At 41.1% G+C, this 17528-nt stretch overlaps 1 protein-coding gene and 1 pseudogene across 3 annotated transcripts in view; both read right to left on the bottom strand.

Annotated features, from left to right (window-relative positions):
* The window catches only part of MPHOSPH8 (M-phase phosphoprotein 8), a 52974-nt gene that overhangs the window by 21101 nt on the left and 14345 nt on the right, over positions 1-17528 (bottom strand). The window contains exons 3-5 of one of the 2 annotated variants that reach the window (XM_082364931.1): positions 6153-7007; positions 4043-4142; positions 1039-1296 (exon numbers count right to left, since the gene is read on the bottom strand). In XM_082364931.1, coding sequence (XP_082221057.1) covers positions 1039-1296; positions 4043-4142; positions 6153-7007 — 1213 coding nt within the window. The remainder of the gene's footprint in view (positions 1-1038; positions 1297-4042; positions 4143-6152; positions 7008-17528) is intronic. The other variant, XM_082364932.1, reaches the window with a different exon arrangement.
* On the bottom strand, positions 2701-2940 carry LOC309615777 (protein kish-A pseudogene; annotated as a pseudogene). The gene has a single exon. The product of its transcript is annotated as a protein kish-A pseudogene (transcript).

The following is a 17528-nucleotide window of genomic DNA, read 5'->3' as shown; positions in this document are numbered from 1 at the left end:
AGTGTCAAGGACACAGCCTGGAGAGAGTAAAAGCTGCTAAGACCACCTGGATTGAACTAAGGCCTCCTCGTAAACTGTTAAGATCCTGCGGCCCCCAAGACGGGCCTCCCGGAAGTTCCCTGCTAGTGCAGCCTGCCACCTCCCCATCTAGAGTGGCTGCCTCTTTCCTGGGTCTCTCCCTGCCCTCTGTGAACGGGGCTAGTTTCAGCTTTCACCCAGGAGCTCCCCAGGTGGCTGGACCAACACCTACTGGACCTAGTCTTTATTGCTTGGTATCTCAACAGCTGTGCTGCTATTTGGTATTTGCCCTCTGGGCAACCCACTTCCCCCACCCACCCCACCCCCCCGCGCCCCAAGGCACTGTCCCAGCCTCCTGCAAGCTCAGCAACGTGCCAGAGGCCTGTCTTGTCTGTATCCCAGAGCCTAGTTGCTTTGCAGTAATAGGGCCCCCAAGCTACCTGCTTTGCCATATATCCCAAATATTTCAGAACTTCTCTTCAACTGTTTCACGAGTTATACAAAAATTTATCAGATTAACCTCTTTTGTTTATTCTGTCCTATCCTTTTATTACTCTTCTCCGCAGCTACTGTCCTATGTACTCTATACACGGCCCTCCCCCCTCCTCAGCTAATTCCGGTATCCTCAGGATAGCACTTACAATCTAACCTCATTTAATAAGTGTTATTTACTGCAAAGTTAAAAGGAAAGAATACAAGTAAGTTTGTATTTGATAGTTTTCTGAAAGAAATCTAGTAAGATATACCATCAGACTGCTTGGCAAGAGTAGGTAAGGCAGCAAACCAGAAATCTGTATAATTTCTAAATGTGCTGAGTGTACTAGATCAATTTTTGTTCAATTCAGTAATCACAGAATAATCTACGTCTTCAATATAAAATGTTATTTATTCAGGAGATTCAAATGGTTTTCCACTCCATCCTGAGATCAGAATGACCGTGGGAGAGGAGAGGAAGGTGAGGGGGATAGCTCAGTGCACAGAACAGAGAACGCTCCGCAGAATGACTACGGACACACCTACCAGAATTCTCGTCCGCTTGGGATGTACTGTCCACAACCTCTTGACCGCCTTCTGCAGCTATATATGCCCATGTATCAGTCTCATCTCTCGTATTTCTCCTTTCTTTAAGTAACTGCTTGTTTTCCTTGGTCTTGTGGTCTTCTGTGACTTTACAATCTGGTGGTACTTCTTCTCTTTTCCGATTATTCTCAGGAAAATCATTTTTTTCTTCTGTAGTTAATTTAAATAAATCAAATGCATTTCTGATTTCCTTAAATGCTAGTGAAAAAAATAAATTGATAATAAATGAGTCACAAATTTCTGTTGTAATCAAAAGAAAATCTGGGTTAGTGTTAAAAAAACAGATATTTTCTTAATTCTTACTAATATCTGCCTTGGTTAGAAAGTCTGGTCAGGTTGACTACCACAGCCATGAAGTTCTTTCCATTCGTCTTTCTGTTGGCTGCTCCATATTCAGAAAGGACGTCCAAAGTGAAAGGTTATTATTCTGGGGCTCTGAACCGCTCCCAGCTTTGACAAAGGCCACTGCAGACAGCGAGCCTCAGAATAATCCTAGCCACACCACCAGCTGTCCTTCTGCTGAGACAACTGCCTCCAGTTGTATCCTGAAGGTAACCTTGTACAAAAAGGACTTCTGGCGGAGAGTGGGAGGGGTGGAAGGGTGTCAGCACGCTGACTGTGGCCTGGCAACACTGCACCTGACGCCTGTGGAAATCCACTCGCTTTTAACTAAAGATATGAGAAAAACTCTATTATAAACTCTGGGTACATAGCGGATAGGTTTTTTTTACTCAATCCTTTCATGTTAAAGAGGGACATCTTCTCAGTAGCACTCTTAAGTCACTGCTCATTTATCTTCCTCAAGAACTGCACAGGCTTGTTTCGAATAGTTTAAACACCTGTGATAAACTACAGTTTGCTAAGAGTACAGGTACTCTGGTTAATGCTCAAAATGGTGTGGCCAGCAGAAAAGCAAGCATTATTAAATATGAGTGCAGTCCTTACCAACACAAATTGAACCTTTTTTTTTCAATAGAAAAGCTAGTCCAAAAAAGGCTCTCACTCGATAAAGATTTATTGTTTCCAAATCACAGTGAAAGGAACTTAAGTAATTTACCAATTTTGTTTTCTACTATGTGCCTTAAAGATACCTCACTAAAAACTAGTACCTGGGGACTTCCCTGGCGGTCCAGCGGTTAAGATTTCGCGCTACCAACGCAAGGGGCCCGGGTCCGATCCCTGGTCAGGGAACTAGATCTCGCATGCCGCAACTAAGAGCCTGCCTGCCACAACTAAAGATCCTGCGTGCTGCAACTAAGACCCAGTGCAGCCAAAAAAAAAAAAAAGACATACTTAAAAAAAAAAAAAAAAAAGGTACCTGACATAAGAGAATGACATATGCAGAAGGTAATATTGTATAGTGACAGTACTGAGGTTGATTGTTACAGACATATTTAAACTCTGAGTATTAAATGGTGACATCCTAATTATTTATATAGAACATTGGTCCAATAACAAAAATACAGAACAGCAGCTAGAAATTTATCTCATTCAATGTTCAGAGATAAAAGGGTTAACCATTCTCTCCATTATTTTCTGCAGATAAGTCCTTTTTTTTCATATTTAAATCTGATGGCAGCTGAGTTCTGGCATTTTTCCAAGCTACTGTATGAAGAGGATGCTGAAGGCCATCGCACCACAGCATACTGCAATGTAAGGACTCTCACGTTCATCAATTCTGGCACACTTCCAAAGTATACCCAACAACCCAGCTTTATTTCTGTCCAGGAGGCTGGGTGCCAAGCATCCGATATAAGCGCAGGTACACATAAGCAGCAAGATTACGGTCAGCAGACTATGAAAATTGAAAATGGCAGACACAGTGAGGCCCGTGAGGCCACATCACCCTACCAGGCCTGGATCAGAAGCAGACAGGTTTTAGTTTCAGGGATACTGAAAATCAGACTCCCTGGAGTGCCCTTATGAACTTAACGAATAGTCGTTTAAGACTAAACAGTCACAGTAAAAACGTACCTGAAACTGACAGATAAGATACTCAGACGAAGAAAAAGTCATTAACCGGTTCTAATCTTACAATATTTTGAATCTCCAATCACTCTCTAAAGGATAGATGCTTAAAACTGTTGCATCGCTGTGAACAGGTACAGTCTTTACACTATACTCACCTGCACACAACCCATCAAAGCACTGGCTGCTCCTTCCCAGAGCCCCTCAGCCTGAGGCTTACTGCCAAGTCTAAACTGAGGCCTAGAACCCAAACCCACTTTTAATATTACCTCAGTTACACACAGCTTTTGGGAGAAAACCCACAAGAAATCATCCATCTCTTAGAAATCACTGCTTCCACGAGAACATGTGTTCCAAGTACTTTCTGGTGTGTGAACTAAAATATCCAGTTTTATTCAAACACTGTAATGGTGAATGTTTTATAAAGAACTTGTTCCAGTACTAATATGCACTATGGATTCTTAATTGAGCTATATCTTGATGTGATCAAATGTACATTCATTATATTTATACAAATGACACAGAGCTAAATAAATATATAAATAAATATATTAAACAGTAGTTTATCTCAGCATCTACTATAAAAGAGATACTTATTTACTTTTCTGTCATAACTAATCTCCTATCTCTCTAAAGATAATGTATTCCCAACCTGAAACTAAAACAACATTGTAAATTGACTATACTTCAATAAAAAAAATAAATAAATAAAAATAAAGATAATATATTCTATCTCATACCCAAAAGGAAAAAGAACAAGGTGAACAGAAGGGGGGAGTTAATTATATTAATAATATAAATGATTACATAATTAACTAAGATAACTGGTAAACAAAAAGTAGCATACGGCTACCAGTGAACGAATTTTCTAGCTCTGTGACCTTGCAGCTTAGAAAAGAGAGTCTGTCTTCACAATGAACTAGACTCCTTGTCTGAAAGACCCATGTAAATGACAAATGTCAGTATTCACACTCACTCTTTAATGCCTTGGGCTCTTTTCGGCCTTTTTCTTCCTTGTCCAAATCATGCTTTTTCGGGTATTTTTCTTTGGGTTCATTTTTTTTGGTCTCTTTCTCCTGAAAAAGACACATGTAAGACCCAAAACAAGAACAGAAAGAGCTGACACCGATTCTGAAAACTGGAAAACAGGTTCCTGGCGTCAGGCCCCCCTTTTGTGCACTGTGCACGTGGCCCCTGATGACTACATCTGCCCTCACATCAGCTGCTCCCTCAGTCAAGTTTACCCCTCAACTTCGACAATTTACAAAATATCATATTCAAAACCCAACAAGTTTCCTCACTCTCTTTGAATAATTTTTTATTAAAAATAAAACATATAAAATTATTTTTATAATAGTGAGATAAGCTCTATTAAATATATCTTTGCAAGAATTTAAAGACTCAAGGTTAGCGCACTCTGTGCTATTATTTAAGGAAAAAGTGGTATATTCTTTTCTCTTTTTTTTGGCCACGCCACGCTGCATATGGGATCTTAGTTCTTCGACCAGGAATCGAACCCATGCCTCCTGCACTGGAAGAGCAGAGTCTTAATCACTGGACCGCCAGGGAAGTCCCACAAGTGGTATAGTCTTGAGACAACAGGGGGAACATACAAGTAAGATGTGAAAAGCTAATAAAATAAGCTGACGAAGCTATAAGCTTTATTTCACAAGGCTACAGAGTAGCTGAGTTCCTCTAAAAACCCCTGACTTTTGTTCACAAATTAGCCCCCAATTTTCTAGTTGCGGTCAGTCCAAAAGAAAGCAAGTCTGGAGACTGTTGGGGTGGTTCAAAAGCTGGATGATCAGCATTTATAACTGCCTCTCACCAATCAGGCTTGTAGGGGAGCAGAATTTGCCTCCCCAAATATGTCTCTTGGGCGTATTACTTCTTTTAAGCTGGTTAATTTTGAAGAAACAGCAGGCATGGGGAAAACTCTGAAAACCAAGTAGGAGTTACCCTCTTGTGAGAAACATTTACATCTGTAAGGGAAATCTCCGTTTGTAAGGGTGTCTCCCAAACCTCCAGAGACAATCAGTGGAGCAGAAAGGACTTCCATCTGTGTGACCGCCCCGCCCTTGTCTACTGTGCTTTGCCTGGTCGCTGCCCCTAACTGCTTCCCCATCCTCAACATCCTCTTTGGTCTTTGGCTGAGGACGGTACAGGAGGTGAGGACTTCGTCCGTTTTGGCGAGTTACTCCGTTTTCCTGGGTCTCTTCCATGCGTACGTGTTATTAAACTTGTTTGATTTTCCCCCTGTTCATCTGTCTCATGTCAATTAATTCTAGACCAGCCAGACGAACCTAGAAGGGAGAGGAGAATTTCTTCCTCCTGATACACTATTACCTCCCTAATGGTAGAAAAGCTTCGTACACAGACACACCTCAGAGATACTGCGGGTTCGATTCCAGACCCCTGCAAATAAAGCGAGTATTGCACTAAAGTGAGTCACAATTTTTTTTTGCCTTCCAGGGCATATAAAAGTTATGTTTATACTACAGTATTAAGTGTGCAACAGCATTATGTCTAAAAAACCGTACATACCTTAATTAAAAAAAAAATACTGCTAAAAAATGCTAGCCATCATCTGAGCTTTCAGCCTTTTCTGCGATAGCAACATCAGAGATCACCGATCACAAACGCTGTACCACCTACAGTAATAACTTCCCCAGTGGTCAAGACTCCGCACTTCAACTGCAGGGGGCCCGGGTTCGATCCCTAGTTGGGGAAGTTCCGTATGCCTCGTGGGGTGGCCAAAAAACAAAAGTTTAAAATACTGCAAGAATGACCAAAATGTGGCACAGAGACACGAGGTGAGCAGATGCTGTGGGAAAAATGGCGCTGATGAAGTTGCTCGACGCAGGGTCGCCACAGACCTCCAATCTGTAAAAAAGGCACAATCTGTGAAGTGCAATAAAATGAGGTTGGTCTGCTGCAGCTTTACCGTTTCCTCTTCATTATCTGTGAAACTTCTTGACCAACCAAGAGTGCTAGCTTGATCTGAACGTTTGTGTGTTGTGTAAGATGTAAGCTACAGTCCTTCAATCAGATCAAACCATCCCCTCCACCCTGCCCTGGGTACTCACCTCCGTACTCACCTCCCCCGGGGAGTCTGCGGGCCTGGAGCCTCTCTCCTCCACACATGGTCTGGAGCTCTTCTGTGCTGGGGCGGAGGCAGCCATTGGCTTATCTAACTCAGCGCTACTTCGGCCTTTGTCTGGATTCCTTTGCTTTTTCTGTGTATTTTTCTTCTCTGAGAGGCTCTTGTTTTCTAGCTTTTTGCTCTCTTTAAGTTCCTCTGTCCTTCTCAGTTTCTTTTTTTTCCTCTTTGCTTTGACATCGTCCTCATCAGCACTTACAGTGCCATCCTGCTGTTTATCAGAAATAGTATCTTGAATCGCCTCGGGCTCTGCTTTATCTTTGGCAGCTTTAATTGGCTGCTTCTCGCTTCTGTTGTCAGAATGTAAATCCTCACTGTCTTCTTCCTGAAAAGGGGAATCATTAAGGACACTCAATTCGAAGTCCACCTGAGATTCAACACATTTCTCTTTTTTTGTTTTTCTGTTTTCTTTGGAATCTTCTCTTCTTTTAGTCTTTAAGTCTCTTATTTCACCCTTTTTAACTTTCTTTACCTCCTTAGTTTCTTTTATATCATCTTTTTTGGGCTTTTTGGACTCCTTTAATTCTTCTTTGGCTTCCAAAATTCTTTTCTTTGTCCTTAAATCAAAAACCAAACTTTCAGAGGAGCTCTCCAGGTCTGGTTTGGGTTTATCTTTTAGTTTCCCAGTCTTTGCTTTTTTCTTTTTCAGATCATCTGGGCTTTTCTCTTCTTTTTGCCTTAGTTTTTTCTTTTTCTTCTTTGAAGAAGTGTCTTCGTTGGTCTCACTTTGTTGATCACTATCAGAGTTTGCCTCAAATATGTCATTATTTAAGGGCAGTCTCTATAAAGTATAAAAAAGATTTAAATACTCGTTAACATAGTAATTTAAAAGGTTGTGAACAGTAGTACTAATGAAATCTGGTAGGAATTCTTTTCTCCAAGCAGTTTCTCAACTCCTTAAAATTACTTATGTGAATTAACGTTGTACAATAGTACTTATATTTCTGATTTAACAAATAGGTCTTGGTGGTGACGAAAAGGGTCAGTTTAAGGAAACAGATAAACACAGAGGGACAGAAAATGTCAACGCTGCTGTAGGTTCCAACAGTCATATGTATGGTGGGTTGCACATGATTCCAACTTCAGAATTTCCAGAAACACCAAGGAAGTAATTTGTACAGACTTTACTGGATGCCAAAATAGTAGTTACAAACCCAAACGCAAAGATTTTTTTAAGACTTTGGATCCCAGAATATCTTTAAACTTGCTGTTACATTTCACAGTTTACATAAGAAACGAGCAAGACTGAAAAGAAATCTTACTTCCCCAATTGACTTGGTTTGTGTAATGCAGAATCTGAAATATCTCCTCTGGAAAATATTTTTTCCTATTCTAAACAAACAAACAAAACCCCATTAGAATAAAGTCTCCGTATAGATACAAAAACACTATGCAAAGCATTTTCGGTTCCCATTTCCCCAAATTCTCTTCTAAATGACCTGGGGAAGGAAAGGAGGGAGAGAAAAGATAGGTGTGTTTTTAGAAGTTAAAAGACCACCACCAAGGTTACTAAGGTAGCGGAATGTGGTGGCATCGGCAAAGCTTTCTGACTTCTCCTACAGCGCTTCATAAAGACAGAGCAACTGGAAAGCAAAACAAACCCCCCACAGATGACATCCATAACCCAATTAGGTGGCCAAGTATCCCAAGGAACTCCAAAATATAAGCTGGTAGGGACAAACTACTAATAGCCGTAAGACCTCTGTAGCATGAATATCTCCACAAGAGCAAGCAAAGGCAGCAATGAAAATGGGAGAAATCACTGAAAAGTCTGGCAGGTGACCATGGGGGGAGCAGCTGAAAGGGGAGGAGCTTTGGGCACCAGAGGGTGCAGGGCTGGTCCAGGCCCTGGGGATGCTCCCTGCCAGGATGGCCGGGACAAGACCCACAGTGAGAAGCTGCAGAGACCAGATTCCAAATAAAGCAGGACAGAGAAATAGAAAGAAAGAAAACAGAAGATTCAGACGTAAGTGGTGGTGGTGGCGGGGCAAAAGCAGAGCCGGAAAAGCCCTCACGGAGTCTAAGGCTAGACTGTCCAACCCTCCGAAACACAGTAAAGAAGGTCGCCCAGCAGCCATGAAGCTAAACAGATTATCCTGTTCTCCTCCTCTGCCTTCTAAGATCTCAGAAAAAGAAATTTCACATAAATATAAGCAACAGAAATTGATTAGGATAGAATATTTTACTAAACTGTTATAAGAAAAAACAGACTAAGGAAAAAAAACAAAAAAAAAAACAGACTAAGGAATAGAGTAACTAACCTAAAAAGGACAACAGCATGTCCGAAAGACACGCCTACTTTAAAAAGAACCAAGAGGCCCCAAATGTAGTCACTCATTGTAAGCCCACCAAGACCTAAAGCCTAACCTCTCCCGTAATTGGAATTTTAAACCCTTCAGTCTGGAATTTCCTGGTCAGGACTAGTGAGGTAACTTCCCTAGTAAGACCCCCAGTCTCCCCCTAAGGGAAGGTGACCCAGCCTGAAATCATCCACTCTTTTAACCTCCTCATCCCACCTCCTCTGCCAGAAACAACCTTCCCTTTTATACAGCTCCTGGGAGCATCCTTCTCTTTGTTAGATGGGACGCTGCCCGATCCGTGAATTGGATAAAGCCAATTAGATCTTCAAACTGCCTCCGTTGAATTTTGGTTTCTACAGAAGAGTGAAAATAAAAAATTTGAGGCATCAGGTAAAAAGGCTAAGTCATTTATAAGAGAAGGAAACTCAGATTTGTCATTAGAGAGCAGTACTTCAAACTGGGTATGGAGGGAAAGGAAGGCAGGGAGAACAGGTCCTAATTAACAACAAACAAATAAACCTCTTTATCAAACTGATAACCACAGAGAAGAAAAAAAGAATTAATCCAAGTAACTTTAGAACAATCAACACCCGAAGTGAATATACTGTAAGGACAAAAAGAACTGCAAATAACTTTGGAATTTTACAGTAGAATGGGCATAGCAAATCTGAAACTGATTTCTAATTATTGTAGGACTCAGTAAATGAGTACATATAATGTTGATGAGAACCAGAGTTCTCATGGAAGAAAAGGGAGACAGAACTGCGGACAGTGAGAATGATAGGAGGACGCTGAGGTGATGGACCGAAATTACAGACATCGGTGTGAACTTGACTTAAAACAAATAAACATGTATTTTTTCCCTTTATCTCTGTCTAAAGGGCCTGAAAATAATGATGTCCCAGTAGCAATAAGTACATCTTGGTTTCTAAATTCTATTCTCATCTAAAAAGAATCAGGATTCCCTGGAAAATAGGTGATATCAGGGCCAGAGCAGGAAAGTACATGCTACTGGGACACCTTGTGCCAGAGAGCAAAGACATGCCCAAAACCGACAGGGACATAGCAAGAGGACACAGGAGCTGGCCTAAAGGGGCTCTCACGAGCCAATGTGGGACCGTTTTAGCATTAATGTAAACAACAACGGTAATTAAATAAAAAGATCCCATGAGTGTGTACTGGTATTTAAAAAATTCAAGGGGGTGGAAGGAGCTGCTCTTTATGGGGTACAAAATGAAAAATATGGAATAACAGGGTCAGAAAGTCATTATTGGAAGCCACCACAGTAATAACTAATTAAGGCAACATTCTCCAAAGTATTTTATGGAACAGATGAACTTATTTGCAAAGCAGAAACAGAGTTACAGATGTATAGAACAAACTTATGGTTACCAAGGGGGGAAGTGGGGGGTGGGTGTGGGATGAATTGGGAGATTGGGATTGACATATACACACTGTTGATACTATGTATAAAATAGATAACTGAAGAGAACCTACTGTAGAGCACAGGGAACTCTACTCAGTGCTCTGTGGTGACCTAAATGGGAAGGACGTCCAAAAAAGAGTGGATATACGTATATGTATAACTGATTCACTTTGCTGCACAGCAGAAACTAACACTACACTGTAAAGCAGCTATACTCCAATACAAATTTTAAAAAAAGAAAAAAAGATTCTACAAAGTATTTTAAAATCATGGATGAGAGGTTGTTGGGGAACAAGTGATTCTCACCATCTCAGAGATTACTTATAATCGGGTTGCTTACTATCAGGTTACTTATTGTCAGATTACTTACTATTTTACAAGGGAAAAAGGTACCTTTAAAAGGGGAGAAAAAATGATGCGCCTCACTTTATCACATAATTATAATTTAACATCAGCAATGAGATAACTGACACATGGCTCATCTCTCGATGTCACGTACCTTACCTACAGAATACATTGGCCAGAATGTTTACACTCAATCTACAAATCATCTAATTCCAATTTTAAAAATACTATTTGTGATTTAACATTAATTAGCATTCATCTAATTCCAATGTGAAGAACCTTCTATAAAACAACTGGCCTGGAGTCTTAAAAGGCGGGCAAAGGGCTCTGGAGTGCTCTAGATGAGAGGAAACCGAAGACGGGAGACTAAACGCATGCAGGACAGAGAGCGGTGAAGGACACGCCAGGACCTCCAGGAAACCCACACGGTGTCACCAGGCACCGGCTGTGCATGGGACAACAGCACTGCTGCTGTCACGCTGCTGAGGTATCACCAGTCCTGATGCAGCAGAGGGTCTGTGCTGCTATGATACACATGGTCAGGAACACAAAGGCAAAGTCTGCACCTCGCTCAAGGCTCACCTGAAAGCTACCCCTTTGGTTTAAGCAAGTTCTGTAAGAGAGACTTCTCTACCTTCTCAAATTTCCCTCAGTCCTGAAGAGTTTACAACTGACTTCCACCTTCTTGAAAACCATTTTCCTAAAGACTAGTGTTGACCTCCTCGTTTCCAAGCAGAATAGCCTGATTTTACTTAAATTTTCTGCATTGGTAAAAGGGAAAAGGGGGGAAAAAGAGGAAGAATAAACGAAGCTTGCTAGGTGTATGACTAATATTACTTCAAAAAAATTTTTAACAAGAATTCTAAAACTGAATTATTTTCTCAAAATACTTACAATCAATCAGATTCTTAGTTGGAACACAGTAATAAGAAACACTATCCTGCACACTCCACCAACTCCCCACTCTATATTTTCAGCCCAGATCTCCCTCTTCAACTCAGACCCATGTTGCCAATGCGAGACTGCCCATCTTCACTTGGATGACAAGTAACTAAAATCTCATGTGTTCAAAACTGGAACTGTTCCCTGAATAACACCATCACTTATCTAGGTTCCCAAGCCAGTAACCTGAGCCATCTCTGACACCACTTCTTCCTTCATCAGCTCAGTCACCGATCCTATGTGCATCAATTCTCCAACCTCCCCACCTCAATTCAGCCCCTCACCTCTCCCCGCCAGCAGTCTCTCCCCACTCCAGAGTCAGGTCAGGACCACAGCGTCTCAGAATCACCTTCCCAGTGATGTTAGTAATAAAGGCAGAAGGAATGTCAGAATTAGAAAATCACTATTTTCCAACCTGCAATGAAATAATAGTTCTAGGCAACAATCATCAATGGCTCCTAAAACCTACACACGAAATGTGAGTTTTCTAATGGTGGATCAGACTGAAAACACCTAATCTCAATGATCCTGTTAATCTCACTGGAAAGGAGTCAGCTAGACAAGATGGGCCTTCTGATGTGTTATAGCACCACTCATGACCATCCTTGCAAAATAAATAAATAAACCAATAAACGCGAGAGCAATCCTGCTTCTACATCTAGCTACCGGTTCACAAGAACACAGGGGACAGAGGAACATGTTAAAAGCTATCGTGTGCTCATCCAAACCCAGAATATGGGAAATTCTACAGAACAACAATGTGGTCTCTTCATCAAATAAACATGATGGGGAAAAATGGGGGAAGGTTAGAGGAAGAAGCTGCTATAGATTAGAAGAGATTTAGAGATTATCAATGATATACAACATGCAGACCTTTTTCAAATCCCAATTCAATCAAATCAACAAAGACGTTTTGTTTTGTTTCTTTGAGACAGCTGGGGGAAACTGAACACGTTATTAGATAATAGAAGATATTAAGAAACAAGTGTAAACTTTTTTGGTACGATAATGGTATAGCGGTTATGTTTTCACAATGTCTGTAATCTAATAAAGTTTTGCAGGGTAGAGTGATATGACGTCTGGAGTACTAAAGTATTTGCCTTAAAATACTCCAGCAAGTAAAAGGGGAGAGTGGGAGCCGCAGACAGGAAGAATGGCGAAGTCCTCATAGTGACCGGAACTGGGTGATGAATTCTCAAGTCTCACGATATAGCCTTCTGCATTTTTATATGTCCAAATTTTCTTAATAAAATTCTTCAAAAAAGCAAGTTCCTAAAACATAAACCTCATCACACGACTTCCCTCGAAACTTCTGCCGGCTCTTCTACTGCCCAAATGGTTGAGTTTAAATCCAGGTGCATACACATTTCTTCCCAATTTCTGCCCGGTGTCACTCCTGCTCCTTTCCAAGCGAAAGCTCTGGCACTTCTCACCATTACCCCCAAATCTGTGCTTTTGCAAAACTCTGCATCTTTGTACCTGCCTCCCCTCCTAAGACCCTTGAATTTCTCATCTCTTAGGGCTTCGGCCAAATGACAAATCTTCTGTAATGCACCTTTGATGCTTATCCTCCGACTTTCCACAGCGGCCTCACAGCTGCCCGAGATCGTGTCTCACTCCGTGTTTCAGGTTCCGTCCACCTGGCCCTCCCCTTCACGTACCGTGAGCGCCTTGAAGGCAGAGGCACATCTTATTCTTCTTCCTCCTAATGACTGACATATGAGAACTGGATTTTTTGAATGAATGAACATGAAATAATTAGCAAACAAGAGGCTGGAGTTATCCCTTTCATCAGGTAAAACAACTTAAAAGAAGTCCACAATTCCAAAGACTCTCACCTGTACAAACAGAAAGACCCCCGGGGTCCCACCCACCCCGAACTCCACAGCTGGGACCCCACAGCGTGAGGGCAGCCTCCTCTCAGCGCAGCTACTCGGCGCCTCCCTGTCGTCCCACTTGGTCCTGGCCACCAGCCAGGCTGCTGGCCCCATGTGGTGGCGGCAGGGTCACCCGTCGGCTGCTGCCCAGCACAGCTGATTTACAAGGCCGCATCAGCTTCTGGTGCACAGCGAAGCGATTCAGTTACACCTCCACACTTATGTCCTTTTCCATGATGGTTTATTACGGGTATGCAGATAGTTCCCTGGGCTCTACAGTACGACCTTGTTGTTTATCCACTCTATAGATAATAGTTTGTATCTGCTAACGCCAAACTCCTGATTTATCCCTCCCCCACCCCCTTTCCCCTTTGGTAACCATCAGTTTGTTTTCTATGTCTGTGAGTCTGTTTCTGTTTCGTAAATAAGTTCATTTGTGTCATATTTTAGATGCCACATATAAGTGATGTCTTATGGTATTTGTCTGTCTGACTTACTTGGCTTAGTATGACAATCTCTACGTCCATCCATGCTGCTGCAAACGGCATTATTTCATTTTTTTTGAAGACTGAGTAATATTCCACTGTATATATGTACCACATCTTCTGTATCCATTCACCTGTCCATGGACATTTAGGTTGCTTCATGTCTTGGCTATTCTGAATAGTGCTGCTACTTATCCTAATTCCTCAGTCACCTGGGAAGAACTTTAACGCTGGCTCCTTAGCACATAACTTTGAAAAAAGACTTTTCCTCTGGTCATTAGACTACTCCCAAGATAGTTACAACCTGTATGTTTTATATATAAACGGGTGGATGCAAATAAATAATATAGCAGTTTGGTTTTAGGCTTCAAAATACTCTGTGTGAAATTATTATTTAGCATGTATCAAATGAATCAGTAGGTTAGTTGCACCAGGGTAATCCAGCCCTGGAGTAACTGGCCAGATTCAGTGAAGTCAGGACATAAAAAATAGCTACCATCTGATGAACAGTTGTTTGCCATCAAACAACAGGTATTAGATGATACAAAGGAATTAGTGTTAACTTTTAAAATAACTAAAAAATAGTCGAACAAAATTAAAACCACACATATCACAAGTCTGAGCACTTTCAGTATACTAGTAATCTGTCTTCTTACTCATTTTAATAGTTTCACACATAAAATAAACATATTATTTATTACCCAAATTAGGACAACTTTGAAAATGAACGGGACCCTGATCACAGTCACACCAAGTCAACAGGCTCTTAAGCTGGGCTGCCCGCACAGATCAGGGTCAGTCACCCTGCTCTGCCTGGTCAACACCCAGTCCACAGGAATGGCAATCAATACTGTATGCGAGGTGTGATGACAAAACAACTGAACAAGGTACACACACCCCAGCACCACCCCCTCTACCTAACCACCTCTGGAAACCATGAGCTTTTCAACAGTGCAACCATTGCTCAAATAACTTTTGGAAGTTCACCCCTGCACCTTTAGAACCATCACCACGCTTTTCTTGGGTACAAAGAGGAGGCGTTGCTAGAAATTTTCTTGCATGACATATAGATTCTTATGAAGACAATTCCAAAATAAATAATTTAAAACCATTTTGGGCCATGGAACTATTGGAATAAATGTTTACGTCACAAAATGTACACTCAAAAATAAAGCTTATTTGGGTGCACAAATTCTAATTCATTTTACATTAAAAGAGTACATATATTTATTATTTTACAGGCAGTATTTCAAAAAGCAAAAAAAAAAGCTATCCTCAGACAAATTTTAAAATAAAGGCAAAACTATCTCTTAGCTGAGTAGTAGGGACACAGATGATTATTAAAAAACACAGTTGTTTGCCGGTTAGAATATGTACTGATAAAAAATTATTTTAAAAGAAAGGCAGGGGCTTCCCTGGTGGCGCAGTGGTTAAGAATCCACCTGCCAGTGCAGGGGACACGGGTTTGAGCCCTGGTCTGGGAAGAACCCACATGCCACAGAGCAACTAAGCCCGTGCGCCACAACTACTGAGCCTGCGCTCTAGAGCCCGCGAGCCACAACTACTGAGTCCACGTGCCACAACTACTGAAGCCTGCATGTCTAGAGCCCATGCTCTGCAATAAGAGAAGACACCACAATGAGAAGCCCGCACACCACAATGAAGAGTAGCCCCCGCTCACCACAACTACAGAAAGTCTGCAAGCAGCAACAAAGACCCAACACAGCCAAAAATAAAATAAATAAATTAAAAAAAAAAAAAAAAAAAGAAAGGCAGCAAAATCCTTTTATATGGTACTACTCTTAAAAGTAAGATCATACATGGACAACTTGTAAGGCCCCTCAAGAGCAAAAGATAGATATGATCTATCTTCATAAAACTGTGACCATTTAAGGGTCTGGCCCATTTAAGACACTCTATATTTACTTGGGGAAGGAAAAAAAAAAAAAAAAAGCTATCCCTAAAAAAAGAACCAAAAATGTAAAAACAATAAAACGTTGGCGTGACAGGCCAGTCGAGGTTCTCCTGTGTCCTGTGGCATCAACCATCAAAGCTCACGCAGACCAGCGGCTGCCTTGTCTGTCGATTTTCAGTCCACTAAAAATGAAGGTCTGGAGAGTCTCACACAAATGAATGTTAAATAGCACCTCATTTTTTCTTTTTAGCTTCAAATACCCGATGGTCGGTAAAAAGGTATCCGAATGCTAAATGATAAAAAGTATTTTAATGAACAAACACCATTTCTGCATCATGTATATTTTCTGGTGAAGAGCATCAACAATCACTTTTTGGGGTATTTTAGAAACCATTTCTAACTTCTGTGATGCTTACTAAGTCCTAAGCAAGCAGTGCTCCCAGATTTAAGTAGATAAACTGATGAATCAAATAGTCTTAAATACTGCTGTAGTAAAACCTCTTCACAAGACAAAGATTTTGGTGACTGGGAAATATCACAGTTTTCACAGGTAGCAAATGTTTGTTTCTTGCATGCACAGAATGATGACGAGAGGAACGAAGCACTTTCTCCTACCGGCTCTACTTCTAACCCTACGGTGAAAGAATCACAAGAACTTATGAACAGCACTATTTTGCTGAAGTGGGAAAAGGTCAGCGACCAGTGCATTTTTGCCATATGCCTGTCCACTGACACTACTCAATGATTAGGTCAAAAAGTCACAGCAATATAAATACTGGAACACTTTATAAAAGAATTCAGGAGAAAGTTCACCTGACATAAGAAACAGAGGTTTCAGTCTTATAAAAATTCAAAATGTTATTAGTGCCTAGAATTTTAAGTTACTTATAAAATAGTAAGGATAGCTTAGAAAAAGGCACTTCCAAGTGGAGAAGTGTCTTCCTAAAACTAGGACAAGGATTAAGAATAAGCCTCAGGGACTTCCCTGGTGGTCCAGTGGTTGAGAATCCGCCTTCCAATGCAGGGGAAGTGGGTTCGATCCCTGGTCGGTGAACTAAGATCCCACAGGCCACAGGACAACTAAGCCCACTCGCCGCAACTACTGAGCCTGTGCGCCACAACTAGAGAGAAGCCCATGCACCACAACGAAAGATCCCGCATGCCACAATGAAGATCCAGCGAGCCGCAACTAAGACCAGACGCAGGCAAATAAATTAAAAAATTTAAAAAAACAAGAATAAGCCTCAAACAGACCAGTCGATCAGGAATCACTCTCATTCAGACTGTCATCAACAACTTTAAATCAAGAGAGTTGCAAGTTGGGCTTAACCAGAGCCTTGGTAAAGTGAAAGGGCCAATAAAGCCAGTATTCTATAAGTCAAGACTTCTCGGGAGAAGTTTCAGCAAACTTATCTCACTAATAAAGCAGGAAAGTTAGAAATAAATTTAAGAAGATTTCAGTCAAAATGTCTAAATTTTGAGAGTAATATGAACCAATCACTTAGTAAGACAGGTGCATTTGTGTTTGTATAGTGTTTTTAGTGAAAGAAATAGGGAAGGAGGGAGTAGGCACCCATTCTAGAAAAGTGAAGTATAACTGTAGCAAAAAACTAAAGAAAACAGTCTCTAATCTGAACTCATCTTGTAAAGGATTTCCTTTACAAAAATTTTAAAAGTACTGAAGGTTTTGCTTAGTAATTTAAAAACTGTATTTATTAAAGACCCTGCCACTACAGCATACAATTAAAAAACTGGTAATTCCACTCCTATAAATGGATTTCAAACTACAGCCCAAACCAAAAGAAAACCTACCATAGTGGTTAAGTGTGGCTGCCTGCCTCTGTCACTACTAACGGGTGAATCTGGGCTGGCACTGAACTTACCTAAGCCTCCGTTTCTTCATCTTAATCCATGAAAGTGTTGGCCCAGCATTTGGCACAGACAGAGGACATGTGCTGGGTGAGCAGAGGCTGCCTCTATCACGGCTATTATTATTAACAACCGCTACACAC

This window comes from Balaenoptera borealis, assembly GCF_965194805.1.
Source record: "Balaenoptera borealis genome assembly, chromosome: 18".
NCBI classification, from domain to species: domain Eukaryota; kingdom Metazoa; phylum Chordata; class Mammalia; order Artiodactyla; family Balaenopteridae; genus Balaenoptera; species Balaenoptera borealis.
This window is presented reverse-complemented; position numbering and strand designations above follow the sequence as displayed.